At 42.0% G+C, this 13,728-nt stretch overlaps 1 protein-coding gene across 12 annotated transcripts in view; it reads right to left on the bottom strand.

The window, feature by feature from the left end:
* Positions 1-13,728, bottom strand: part of OSBPL3 (oxysterol binding protein like 3) — a 150,464-nt gene that overhangs the window by 27,459 nt on the left and 109,277 nt on the right. For 8 of the 12 annotated variants that reach the window (XR_004970851.1, XM_036327855.1, XM_036327860.1 and 5 more), the window contains 4 exons: positions 10,616-10,743; positions 7,097-7,192; positions 2,031-2,165; positions 998-1,091 (listed from right to left, as the gene is read on the bottom strand). Coding sequence is in view for 11 of the 12 variants with exons in the window: in XM_036327855.1 (XP_036183748.1) it covers positions 998-1,091; positions 2,031-2,165; positions 7,097-7,192; positions 10,616-10,743 (453 nt within the window). In the remaining variant the exon portion in view is untranslated. The remainder of the gene's footprint in view (positions 1-997; positions 1,092-2,030; positions 2,166-7,096; positions 7,193-10,615; positions 10,744-13,728) is intronic. The other 4 variants (XM_036327862.1, XM_036327863.1, XM_036327864.1 and 1 more) reach the window with 2 other exon arrangements.

Raw genomic sequence — 13,728 nt, 5'->3', positions numbered from 1 at the left:
TAAAGAGCACTTCAAATTCTGGTAAAAGCTCTTAAACTCTTAAAAATCACTTTAAATCCTGAAAAAAGCAACTGTGTTTATTACAGGATAATAATGAAAAAAAAATAGAAGTCATCCATTATCCCACTACCCAGATATAGTAGCCACCTATATTTTGGAGTATTTTCATTTAGTGCTTTCTCACCCATATACCTCACACTGTATGCCTAGTTTTCTGTTCTGCTTATTCAGTTAACATGTTACTTTTGCATGCTATTCAGAGTTCTTCTAGAACATCATCTATAATGACTGTAAAAAGTCCCATTCTATGGATACGCCACAATTGACTGAATCATTCATCTACTATTGGATTTGGATTTATTTCAATGTTTTGCTATGATGCAAACAAGTAGTGAATGTTCATATACCTAGATATTTGATTATCTCTGATAATTTTCATAGGAAATAGAATTACTATGCCATAAACTATGAACATTTTTGGATTCATATGAGCAGAGGGCTGGCTCCTCAAGAAGGCGGCATTGACTTCCCATCTGTGAGCCGCATAGGTGAGTGTCCACCTCCTGAGGCTCTCTCGGGCTTGTCATCATTCAATTTTAATTTCTGACAAATCATAAGCCCCATAGAATTCCTAAATTATGAAAACCACTAGATACCTAAAGGCAAAAAGTTATATTCTAATATGTCTGCAGAGAGAATGTTTGACCAATAAGGGTTATCTGTTGTACTAATCTTTGATATTTATATAATTGGTATACCCTCACTTTAGAAAATAGAAATTTACACAAGTAGGCAGATTTATTTGAAGGAAAACATTTTTCTCATGTGAGTGAGTACTGTCTTCCCACCTGAGTTATAAAACCTTGAGAGGGACCATATCTGAATTTTCTTATATAGTTCTTGTTACAGTTCTTGGCCTGCAACAGGTTCTCTTTATATGTTTATTAGTATTCCATGAAGATCCAGATTTTCAGAGATCAAATAATTTAAGTCTTACCCAAGGTTTGTCTCTCATTGTCTAAGTCATTACTGAGATTGTCCAAGGAAAGGTTATCACTTATGTCACTGACATATGAATCGTCCTCAGAACCCTATGGGAAAGAAGAAATAATATACCTTAGAGTGAGAGTAAACAAGCCAGGTTTTCATAGAACCTGTACGCAAAATCAGCAAACATTTTCAATCCCACTCTTCGAACCTAGAGAAATAGTTCTGGATGCTGTTTTTACTGGGGCCACTCGCCTGCCTGCTTAGGGGCATTCACAGCAAACAGCTGTTATTAAAATCCTCGCACTTTCGTTCTCACAAGGAAAACACAAGTAAACCTAAGATTTTAGTTGTTATTAAAATTCTTATTAACTCAGGCTGCATTTTCAGAATGTGTTAGTGTTTGGCAGAATGAGTTACAATTTGTCTTTGAACTATTTGTGAAAAAAATAATCTTCTATAGAAATTAATAAGCAAGATGAGTACTTCTAAAGGGATAAAATTATCAATACACACTATACACAGCAAGGCCAACTATGACACTTGTCTCCTCAGGAGAGTATGAATTTTATGCATCAATTTAAAATAATATTGTTAAAAATTTTTTAAATTAAAAATATTGTTATATGTTATAAAGTATTATAATGACCATATTACAACATAATTATAATATAATAATTTATGTTGTAAATTAATATAGGCTGAATTCAATGATTAAAAAATATCCATGATGCTAATTTCTGGCCCTGTAGTTAGAAATATTACATATCAAACCGCTAATAGTCAAAATTGTTAACCTGTCATTGAAAAGAGGGATAGCAAATCAAGTAACAGAAATAAGGATGCCCAATACCTACTTTCACAACTTTTTATTCTAAGGTCTTGTAGCCTTTTGTGCAATTTGGGGTAGGAGTTATAACGAGATCCCAGAGTATAATGGTAGAAGGAGCAATGAGTTTAGTGTTTCCAGAGATGAGTATTTACGGGATGGGCACAGCAACAGAAGAGACTCTGAGGCACATGACTGAACACAATGGTCAAACCTCATTTTCTGAAGAGCTAGGCGATAACAGGACTTCCTGGGCATCGAAGAACTCTGACAGGGAGTCAGTGATGGAGAGCCGACTCTCATTAGAAAGCTGATGGACCAGGGGCCGGTTGTCATCGGTGGAATTTTCCTATTTAAAACACAAAAACAAGAATACATATATATTTAGAAACGGTCTCAAGAGAAGCAAAACACACAACTGATTTAGTTGCATGATACGCAAGGTCGCAGGCCCATGCAAACAAGCAGCTCAAAGCAGAGGTCAGCTCCGGAGTTGAGGAGAAACAAGCCTCATATGAAATAAAATGAAAAACGAAGGCCTCCTCCGAATGGGTGCCTCACTTACAGGCACTTCACTGCTCAGGCACACGAGCAAATCTCAAAGCCAGAGAAAGACTGTCCAGGCCAGTCCCTGTCGCATTGAAGAGGGAAACGTTCCAACGCTCTCTGAATCACATTCCCTTATTTCCTACGACTACAGGATGTTGCTTTTCATCCTAACATTCCTCTGAGTTGTACTGCATGCATGTCCTTGCATGGCTGGGCTGAGCAGCCTCGCTTTCTTCTGCCCCACGTGCTCACGGAGGCCAGCATGCTGCTTGCGAGCCGTCCCTTGACAAATAGTGTGTTTTGGTCCAGAAGTGCCCCTGGTGGCAGATCATTCATTATTCATGGATGGATGAATGAAATAAATTCTCTTTGTCTCTCTCCAACCACAATGACTCTGCGAAGGAAGGAAGTCCCCAACCCCCTTTAGAGGCTGCTACACAAATAACACAACAGCACACTACAATGTTCTATTCTCATCTTGCCTGGCTCTCCATCCCTTCTTCCCTGGGTCTAGATCAGTGGCTCCCACTCATTGAGGCCAGAAGCCTGGTTTTATCCATCACTGGGGCACATGCCCCACAGGGGGGCAATTTGACTTTTAAGGAGGGCAATTAGAGAATGAGTTAATAATAGTGATTTTTTTGCATTTCTTATGGTTCTAGGGGCCTCATATACAGTATATAGATATATATTGTGACATATTTATGCATTTCAGTTCTCTATTATGTCTTAAAACTTTGCTATTTTTCATATAATTTCATATTATTATTTAACAATTTCTTAGTGATTTCCTCCTCAGTACTTCAACTGTCCTTTTGTTCTTTTATTTTTCTCTTTCATGGAGACCATGTACTTTGGAAGCTTGTTTAGACCAAGTTAATGGCCTTTTAGGCTTCCTCCACGTGAACAGGAGTTTACTTTTTGAATAATAAGAATTATGTGTCCCCGGGGGGTGGGGGCATCAGGATTTTACAGACGCCTAGGTGGGGCCCGGCCAAAACAGGTTGGACCTGAATACTGGGGGTACAGCTTCTATCGAGTTGTAAGTGAAAAAAATCAATGTGTTTCAACAAATTGAGCCACTGCTTTGTGCTGGCCCCGGAGGGACACACTGATGGGTAAGACCCGGCGTCTGGCCTGAATGAGGGGTGCAGAGAACACACCAAATCCGAGACCAAGACCGTGGGACATGGAGAGCGCTAGAAGCGGAGAGGAAGGTGAGGTGGTTCCGAAGCGGCTCTGGTTTGGGGAGGGCTGCACAGAAGAGGTGACAGTGACAGGCCTTGAGGAATGAGAACGGATTCAGCACAAGAGGCTTCAATGCCTCCCACCCAGACGAGATGGATGCCCTGAACTCCCCGGACCTCCCATCTCTCACTGGGCTGACCCAGGAGCCGCTTCTGTGTCGTTATGTATCTGCTAAGAGCATCCCAGAATAACGGGAACAAAGGTTAGCGCAGATTATGTCTTCCCCAGAAGTTTTTCGAGTTCAGGACACACTCCTCCGTCTCATACACAAATGATGCCCAGAAGGGGGTGCTAAACAGGAGGACCACGGCAGACTTCCGTCCTTCATACAGGGCAAGGCCTCTCTATGAAATGCCTGCTTCTGGGGCACATTGAAATGCGGACCCCTTTGTCTTGGATTCTTCCTAAGATAGCTGGCCCGAGGCATTCGCTCCAAGACCCTCCCCATTTTAATATCTGCACAGCTTTCTGGAAAGCAGGCTTCTCTCTACCCTAACAAAGAGACCACGGTGGGATCTACAAATAAATACCACAGCTGCCCCCCATCTAGCCCCCCCTCAAGGGACAGGGAGACAGCGCGGTGAGCGAGGGAGCTCCTGTAATGCTCACTGAACTGCCCTGTCTTTGGTGTGCTGCTGCCACATAAGACTCTAATGATTTATTTAGCTGCTCTACTCATTAATTATTACCAGTCACTTGTGCTCTCTACCTTCCTCCTAGACTGAGGTGTCAGAGGATGTCCGGGCTGATCAAGACTGAAAGGAACACCCCAGCCCTCGCCCCTTCTGCTGTCCCACCCCAGCTACTTCCTATTAACACCTATGGAAGCTCATGGGACTGCACCCAGCACAGGGTCTGCACCACACGGGGCTTCATTTATTAGCATATTAATCTGGTCAGTTCAATGAAATGATGTCCCCTTAGTTTGTCTATTTTTTAAGTTACAAAAGATAAACAGAGAAAAGGGAGGGAGCGCATAATCCCATCACAGTGAAGCAACCACTGCAACTATTTTGATACATTTCTCTACAACCCTCTCTATACATATAGCTTTGCTCTGAAATAATTGTAGTCTCTATCCATCTAATTTTATAAACTTCCCCCAAACAACATTGCACTATAAATAATTTCAAAATTAATATTTGTTCTGAATATAAAAGTAATGTGTTCAAAACAGAAAATACAAAAAGTAGATAAACATCACTTTAAGTCTCATTCCCCAGATGTGGCTATTAACCTGGTGATGTACTTTTTGAAAAATTGGGACCCCACTGTCCATTGTCTTTATCTAATCTGCTGAAGTCATGTAACATCACATTGTGAAATTTTCCCCGGGCTGTTACAAGTTCTTTGACACAATGAACTTTAGTTGATAGATATTCTATTTTAATTGTGTGTCATAGGGAACCATTACCTTTATTGGAAATTAAAGGTGTTTCCAAATTTGTAAAGGTGGTGAACATGCTTGCAAATGTGTCTCTGATTATATCTCATTATTCCTTAGAATCAGTTCTCAGAACTAGAATTATTAAAAATGTTAAAGGTAAAATATATGTTACCTAATTGCATCAACAAGCAAGAGAACCTCTGCTTTCTCTACATGTGTAAGGGCACCGAACACTTTAATTTGGAAATATTTTGTGCTAATGTACTTGTTTTAATTCGCATTTCTTTGTTAAGAATTAGGTTGAACATTTTGTCCTCTTTTAAAAGAAACTGGATATTGAGATGCTAACACTGGAGGAGGCCCACCTCTGCATTTCTTTATACTCTCCTATGAATTTATAAGTATTACCAAATGGAAGGTTTTTAAAAAATTATCTGTACCTGGGGTAAACTGTGTCATTCCCTCCCACCCCATTTGTTTGTTGAGGTCTTAAGTTGCTTGCTATTATTTATTAATTATTTAAGTATTAAATACATTATCATCTATTTAGCATTATTCAAGTCTGCCATTTTCTCTGAAAATGTTTTTTCCTAGTCTATTATATGCATTCTATTTTCACACACACCATTTTCCTCCTAAGAAAAAAGCCAAATCCAGTCAACATTTCTTTTGTAACTTTTCCTATTACTTCCACATTTAGGCAGTCCTCCTTACTCTAGGTACTTACTAAATATATTTTAAAAAGATTTTTAAAATTGATTTTTAGAGAGAGAGCAATGGAGAGGGAGAGAGAGAAACATTGATATGAGAGCAACACATCGACTGGCTGCTTCTTGCATACCCCCCCATGAGAGATCAAGCCCACAACCCGGGCATGTGCCATTAACAGGAATTGAACCAGCAACCCTTGTGCCCGAGACAATGCCCAACCAACTGGACCACACCAGCCAGGGCTTGATAAATTCTCCAGTGATTCATTTTAGTGTGCAATGGGAGATTTAAACTGCTTTCCAAATTGCTTTTGAGCTGTGCCAACCTAGCTGATTGAATAATCCATCTCTTTCCCATTGGTTTTTGAGCCTCTGCTATCATGTTTATTTATTTTACATATAAAATTATATTTATGCCTGAGGTAGTTATTCTGCCCATCCTTAAACTGTCACCGCCAGTGCCTCTGGGCCTGGCAGCCTGTGCGCTGACTATTTCAGCCTCTAGTCCCCTCATCACGACACCACAGCTTCCCAAGGAGAGAAGGCTTGTGTGAGGGTTTGAGGACAGGAAAAGGAGAAAGATGGATTAAGATCAAACATTAGAAACTCCTTTCAAATTTACACACACACACACACACACACACACACACACACACACCCCTTGTATATTACCTTATTTTTTATTTTAAATGCCCCCAGTCTAATAAATTTGTTAATAAAAAACTAAGCACATCTGAGGAAGGCATATCAATACAAGAGATAACTAAAAACAGTTGTAACCCTAATTACCCTCTTCTACTTCTCAAGCAGTTCACTTGTATTTTTCTGAAATTTCTCACTATAAACACCTTCAGAGAGTGTTTTAGATGAACATCCCAAGTCTGGAGCAAAGACATTTTTTATGTAGTATCACCTGGCCAAGACCCTTCACTCTAAGAGTATTTTTTCCCTCAGAAGGTAAGGTTGTGCTTCTAAAAGGAAAAAAAGAAAGTATTGCAGGAAAAGGAGAAGGGAACAGCCGAGAAGGAGGAGTAGGTCTCACAGAGGAAGCCCAGGGAACTGGCAAGTTGAGGTTTCTTCAGAAGTAGCGGGAGAACACTTGTCTCTACAGTTCCCGCGGCGGCAGTACTGCCTAGTGAAACGGGGCGCTTAGGAGAAGAATGGGGGAGAGAGGCACAAAGGGAAGAAGAGTGCTGGGGGCCAGGGGAAGCAGTTAGCAGCAGACTGGAGAAAGCCTTGGGATCCGGGACCCCGCCCGGCGGTGGGAGGGAGGGCGGGGGGGAGGCGTGGATGTGAGCGGCCCTCTGGAGGGGAGGAGGGAGCCAGGGCGCCCTGTGAGGTCACAGCGACGTCACCAGACCTTACCAGACCCGGAGCCTTACCCACCTCTGCCAGGCTGTCAGCAGCGGGGGGCTCGAGGAGCAGGGACTCGGCATGGATTCTGCGCAAGCGTCCTTTAAGGTCTGTGTTTTGTGCTAGGGCCTGGAACACGTTAAAAATAGTGTTTCAGAAAAGCACAGAGTGGGCCCGCGTGGCAGGGCCCCAGGGCACTTCCTGGACTTTTTCCTTGAATGCTATCCAACAGGATACGGGCTCTGAGATGCCTGGGGAATAAAAGATATTAAACTCTAGACACCACAGCCCTTCTCTAATCTCATTTCCAAAGATGGAAGGAGAGGTTAGTAAGGCTTTTTTTTGTGTGTGGAAAAGGAAATCACAAACACCCAGCTGCTGTTCTGACCAGCGGTTTCACGGCCCCTCCCTCTCCCCGGCTGTGTCTACAGTGTCCCTTGGGATCCCCAGGATGGGCTCCAGCACCCCAGGCAGATACCCAAACCCACGGATGCTCAGGTCCCTTATATAAGTGGCGTAGTATTCGGGTAGAACCTACGCACACCCTCTCATATACTTTAAAATCTCTAGATTACATATGGTACCACATACAATGTAAATACTAGGTAAATAGTTGTTATACTGTATTGCTTAGGGAATAATGACAAGAAGAAAGTCTGTACATGTTCAGTACAGACCCCACCATCGAAGCCATCATAACCATGGTAGGCCTAACTACATGGTCCATGGCAGCAACAACGTAACATTTTTTAAAAGAATATTTTCTGCCCTAGCCAGTTTGGCTCAGTGGATAGAGCATTGGCCTGCGGACTAAAGGGTCCTGGGTTCGATTTTCGTCAAGGGCACGTGCCCCAGTAGGGGGCGTGCAGGAAGCAGCTGGTTGGTGATTCTCTCTCATAATTGATGTTTCTATCTCTCCCTGTCTTTTCCTCTCTGAAATCAATAAAAATAATTTAAGAAAAGAAAAAAAAGGCATTGGGCTAAACCCGTGGATGTGGAGCCCGCGGATACAGAGGGCTACTGCAGCTGCTGGCCATGCCCCTCCCTAATGATTCCAGCTTCTCTCATCTTTAAAAAGATGCTGCTCTCAGCCCTTATGATTGGCCATATTTTAATGTTATCTAATGATCACCCCAGTTGAACTGAATCTTGGAAAGTAGGATTTTCAGAGGATTAATTTTATTGTTTCCCAATATAGCTAGCTGTTTGATTGTTTTAGTCATTCTTTGTGATTAAGATATTTGATTTTTAAAGAAAAGAAAAACAAAACTCACTTACCTGGATGAGGGCTCAGAGCCAGGGCCCTGGAATGAAGGTGTAAGATAGGAGCACCTGGCATCTACCACACCTCTTTGATCTCTCCCCAGGGCAGCTCTGATTCCCTCTCTCAACCTCCCAACTGGGAAGGAACTGGCTTGAGGGTAAAAGAAGGCGTGTCCTTCACACCTCTGTCCGGTGAGCTTTGTGACTAACTGCTCTCCAAGTTCTGTCCCCACAGACTGCCCCCAGGTCCATCCTGCCTGTCTGTCTGTCTTCCTGATCTCTTCCAAGAATCTCACAGCCCTTCCCCCAGGGCCGACCTGCTGAGAACACAGAGGATGTGGCTTGGCCTGAATCCCTAGCAAAGATTTTGGCTTTATTGTTAGGACCCATGAATGGAATGGGTTCCTTGGAAATTCCTGAAAATCGTTTAGGAAACACTGAGTAAACGTTTCTTAAATGCACAAAACAGATTGTTACATGCAGCAACAATCTCTACACTTGCTTTATTCTGGCCAGTGAGTCACTGGTTTCTTAATATAAGTGGCTAGAATCTATACCAGTGGCTGGACTCTGTGGCCTGGAAAAGGTGCTATTTTGCTAGCTTCTTTTTCCTTTGCAAGCCACAGGCAGAAGAAAGAAAAATATCAAGATTGCACACACAACACAGCATATACATTCTGATAGCCCCGAGAAGGCCTTATAATTTTACTTTTTGAAAAACCAATTTAACCGGGAATCTAAGGCAAAAAGGAAAGCATCATTCTGTTTTATCTTAAGTTTCCAAAATCCTGAGTAGGGTTGAGAGGGACTTTCTGAGCGAAGGTAAGGACAACTGTGGCCTGGGACACCAGGGCCAAAGGCATCTCAATAGTCTCTACCTGAAGAGGCCCGCCCTCCAGAGGATGAGGGCGGGGAGAGGGGCCTCTGAAAGCACTGAAAGCCAACCTACTGGGAACAATGAGAAATGCCTTTGCCACTAAAAAACGAGAGAGAGAGAGAGAGAGAGAGAGAGAGAGAGAGAGAGAGAGAGAGAGAGAGAGAGAGAGAGAACGAACCACCTCGCTTCTCTGGAACCAAGGCAGCACCCAGTGTGAGTCCCAAGGGGTGTTTCTCTCTACGACCTTGAAGATCCCAGCTCCTCAAGGCTCTGGACATGCAGTCAGTCCACGTTACTTCTTATTTCTTTCAAAGGCAACATACCTGAAATGTTCAACCTGTGAATATTCCTTGGGTATTTTACAATAACAGTATGTACTCCTGGTAATGCATTTACTTTTAACATTACACCGAGAACATTACTCTTCTCAGGAGCATGATGATAGGAAACATGAATGGCTACTTTCCAGTTCTCTCAGTTGGCTTCTGAAAACAAGATCCTAAAATTCGTCTTCCCTACCTGACCCTAAATAGGAAGTTCAGTATTTCTTCTGATGGTGATTTCACGGTGCGCACACTCCCTTGTTACCATGGGAATTCCAAAGGATGGGCAAAAGGAGAAGCAAATGAGTAGGTTGTTTTAAAACTTCTCTAGCTTTTTGATAGATACAAAGTGAGCAGCCAGACAACATCAGCTGCTCAAGGCAGAGCGTTCTAGGACACAGCCCTTCAATGGAGCCTCGCTCCTGCGAGGAATAAACTGGAGTCGATGAAGAAAGGGAGAGAGAGCAAATATCAGAGAGGCTTTCTGACGGGCAGCTGAGGCCTGACTTCTGGGGTGCAAAGGCAGACTGTTCCCTATGCTGCATGTGACGCATCTGAATGTTTTCTATCAAATCAAATCACATACAATCAAGTCATTTCCACATCTCTGGGAGAGTGGTCAGTAGAATCTGTGCTGTGCAGCAGAGAGGACAAGGGTGAACTTAGAATTTAGTTCTGCTGCCTGTGATTTGGGAAGTCGGTCTAAGCGTGTGTAGTCTTAGGTACAGAAATGTCCAACTGTCAGATGCCGTAAGCACGAACAAACCAATGTCTGTCACACACACACACACACACACACACACACACACACACAGCCAAAGCTTTACAGGATCAGAAGAGTCAAGATAAAGAGGAGGAAACCAAACATGAAGTATATCTTATGCTCAGTGAAATACTGGCTACTAAGATTTGGGGTAGGCTTAGTTTGGGTCTTTAGAATAAGCAGATCTGATGAAAGACTAGAATATAATTTGGATAATTTGTTTGGTTTTCTCATGAATTTTCTACACAACCACGGAGATGGAAACTAGAAAATTCAGGAGACTGGCCGCACTGTCAGGTGTTTGTGGACACAGACATGGCACTTACGGATGACAGGGCACGCTTCAGACCAATGACCTGCGTGGAGGGGGACGCGACGTCCTGCTCCAGCAGCTGCTTCAGCTTCTCTCTCTCCGTTGAGATGGTATTAAAAGCCGACCTTAAAGTGAAGTAAACTATAAAGATATAATTATTATAAAAAGGAATGAAAGAAGAGGTATCATTAAAAATGAGATACAGAGAGATGTATTTCTTATAAGAGAACTTAAAAAGTAATAGCCCTGAATATATAGAGTGCAGGAAAGTCAACTCTAAATTGACTTTTTGAAAACACATCTGGAATGTACAACACTCAGAGTGAACCCGAACCTAAGCTATGGACTCTGGGTGATAATGCTGTTTTAATGACTGTAACAAAGGGACCACTCTGGAGGGATGCTGATAGTGGGGGAGGCTGTGTGTGTGTGTGTGGAGGGGGGGTAGTATATGAAAAACCTGTAGTTTATAAGCACAATTTTGCTGTGAACCTAAAATTGCTCTGAAAAATAAAGCCTATTAAATTTTTAAAATCACATTTGCAATTCCAAAGCCCCTACCCACTATAAAATTCCATAATTTTATGACTTATCATCAAGAAGTTTTGACACTTGAAAGAACTATACTTCTGGATTCTTACTAATATTTAGTTTTGTTTGTATCTCCAAAGATTGAAATGTTTGAAAACAAAGCTTATTGGTTTTCAGGATAACAACAGTAACAATGCAGTAGGGAAAGCAGATAGCACCTTAATTGGTGACCAAAATTAATCACTGGTGAGAGTCAGATGGGCTTGGTGTTATTTGGGGTGAAATACCCTGAAAAGACACAATGTCGTTTTTGTTATATGCCAACCGGGGACAGATAATCTGAATCTTATCATGAGGAAGCAGCAGACAACCCCAAATAAGGAACATCCTATTTTTAAAATTTGGCCTATATGTCAATTTAATCAAAGAGAGGGGCTGAGGAACTGACCCTGGTTAAAGGAGACTAAACAGGCACAACAATTACACCCAATATATGATCACGGCCTAGATCAGTGATGGCGAACCTATGACACGTGTGCCAGAGGTGACATGCAAACTCATTTTTTGGTTGATTTTTCTTTGTTAAAATGGCATTTAAATATATAAAATAAATATCAAAAATATAAGTCTTTGTTTTACTATGGTTGCAAAGATCAAAAAATTTCTATATGTGACACGGCACCAGAGTTAAGTTAGGGTTTTTCAAAATGCTGACACGCCGAGCTCAAAAGGTTTACCATCACTGGCCTAGATCCTATATTAAAGGGGAAAAGTGCTATTAAAGGGTATCACCAGGATGACTGACAACATTTGAATATGGAAGGTATAGGTAACAGTACTGTTTCAATGCTAAATTTCCTGGATTTCATGCCTGAACTGTGGTTAAGGATATCCCTATCCTTAGGAAATCCACACTGCGGTATGAAGGCATAAGAAAGACATGACATGATTCCGCCTCACACAGTTCAGAAAAATAAGCACATGTGTAATTGGATGTGTGTCAAAAGAGATAAAATAAACGCGGCAAAATATTAAAAATGGTGAGTTTGGGTAAAGTATATATGGGAGTTATTTGTATTGTTCTTGCAACTTGTCTGTGAGTTTGAAATTATTTCAAAATGCATAAGGTGTTACCTACCTTCTTCCTTGTTAGTCTTTCCCGCTGCTTTACCCAGAACTCCCACCCTTAACCTGGCAGTTGGCTACTCTGCTCACTTCAGTGAGCATTTGGGTGTAAAGAGAGCTTAGCAGATGCCTGAGCTGATGTTGTAAAAACCATTAACACACACGACAAAAAAATTCAGCAGGTGTTGATCACAGAATGTACAAATTACCTCCTACTAATGAGAAAACTGTCATTTAAATTATTGATAATGGATATATCTTTCCAAGCTCTTTGATTATACTTTGCCTTAGAAGGGCAGGAAGAAGGAAGAGACATATTTCTGCTCAAGTGTCCTGGCATGTCATTGAATTCCACGGGTTGCATTTTTAGAGGTATTGCTGTTCAAGAGTGGCCTATTTAGTATCACAGAATGACTTCCTTCATTCCAAAGCCACAAGGACCATGGACCCTTTCTCTAGATTGTCACTGAACTTGTCTGCAGTTGCAGTGTTTAATGATAGACTTAGAGCATCTTCACAAAGTCATAGTACAAATAAGCAATCTGTCTAAACACACACACACACACACACTATGGTGCTTCTCTCTACATATGACCAAGGTCAAGCGTCAACAGGTACTACAATTTCTAATAACGTCGGCTCTTTGATTTAAAGGATTTGATTAAAGCAGAATAACGGGCAGCACAACAGAGTGACCAACAGTGTGGGCTCCCACACCAGCCCATCCCTTACGCCCTGAATGACTTTGGACCTGAACTCCAGTTACCTCATGTGTGGATGGGGACGATGATAGCATTTACTTTGTAAGATCGTTAGGGGGTTGACTGAGATAATGCACTTAACCCAATGCAGAGCATACAATGAATCATAAATGTTACTGCAATAGTAATGGCGATGGAGAGGAAAGAAAACAGGACAATGCAAGTGGTGGATAGTCTCCTGAAACGCAGTAGCAGTTTCAGGAGGATTCTTCGGTCTTTTGCCAGGACAATACCGATAAATAACCGCATTCAGGTACAGGTTCTATGAATGTGGCATCAACCAGAATCTGAGCAGCAAAAGAGCAGCCTCAGCAGGAAAGCAACAGCCCCGCAGTTAAGTACGGCATCTCATGTCTATTAGACAGGCACTGCCCGCCTTTGCAACTCCTCAGGACCCGGCGCCCAGCTGAGTGGGTCCTTGGGGGGTGCCGCTTCACTGTCATTTCTTAAATTGAGGTATAATTGTTAGCATTATACCTAGCATTAGCATTAGTTTCAGGTGTACAACAAAATGGTTCGATATTTGTACACATTGCAAAATGATCACCACAATAAATCTAGTTAGCATTCGTTACAATTTTTTTCACTGTCCTATTTATTGCTCTAAATTAAATAAATGTGACACTCGGCTGGCTGCCACTTTGCTAATCAGTTCCTCTGGCTTCCAGAGGCCTGCACTAAAGCTAGGCAGTCAACCAAGCTAGAAGAT

This window comes from Myotis myotis, unplaced genomic scaffold, assembly GCF_014108235.1.
Source record: "Myotis myotis isolate mMyoMyo1 unplaced genomic scaffold, mMyoMyo1.p scaffold_m19_p_11, whole genome shotgun sequence".
Lineage (NCBI taxonomy): Eukaryota > Metazoa > Chordata > Mammalia > Chiroptera > Vespertilionidae > Myotis > Myotis myotis.
Note: the sequence above shows the minus strand (reverse complement) of the source record. Positions and strands in the feature narration are given on the sequence as shown.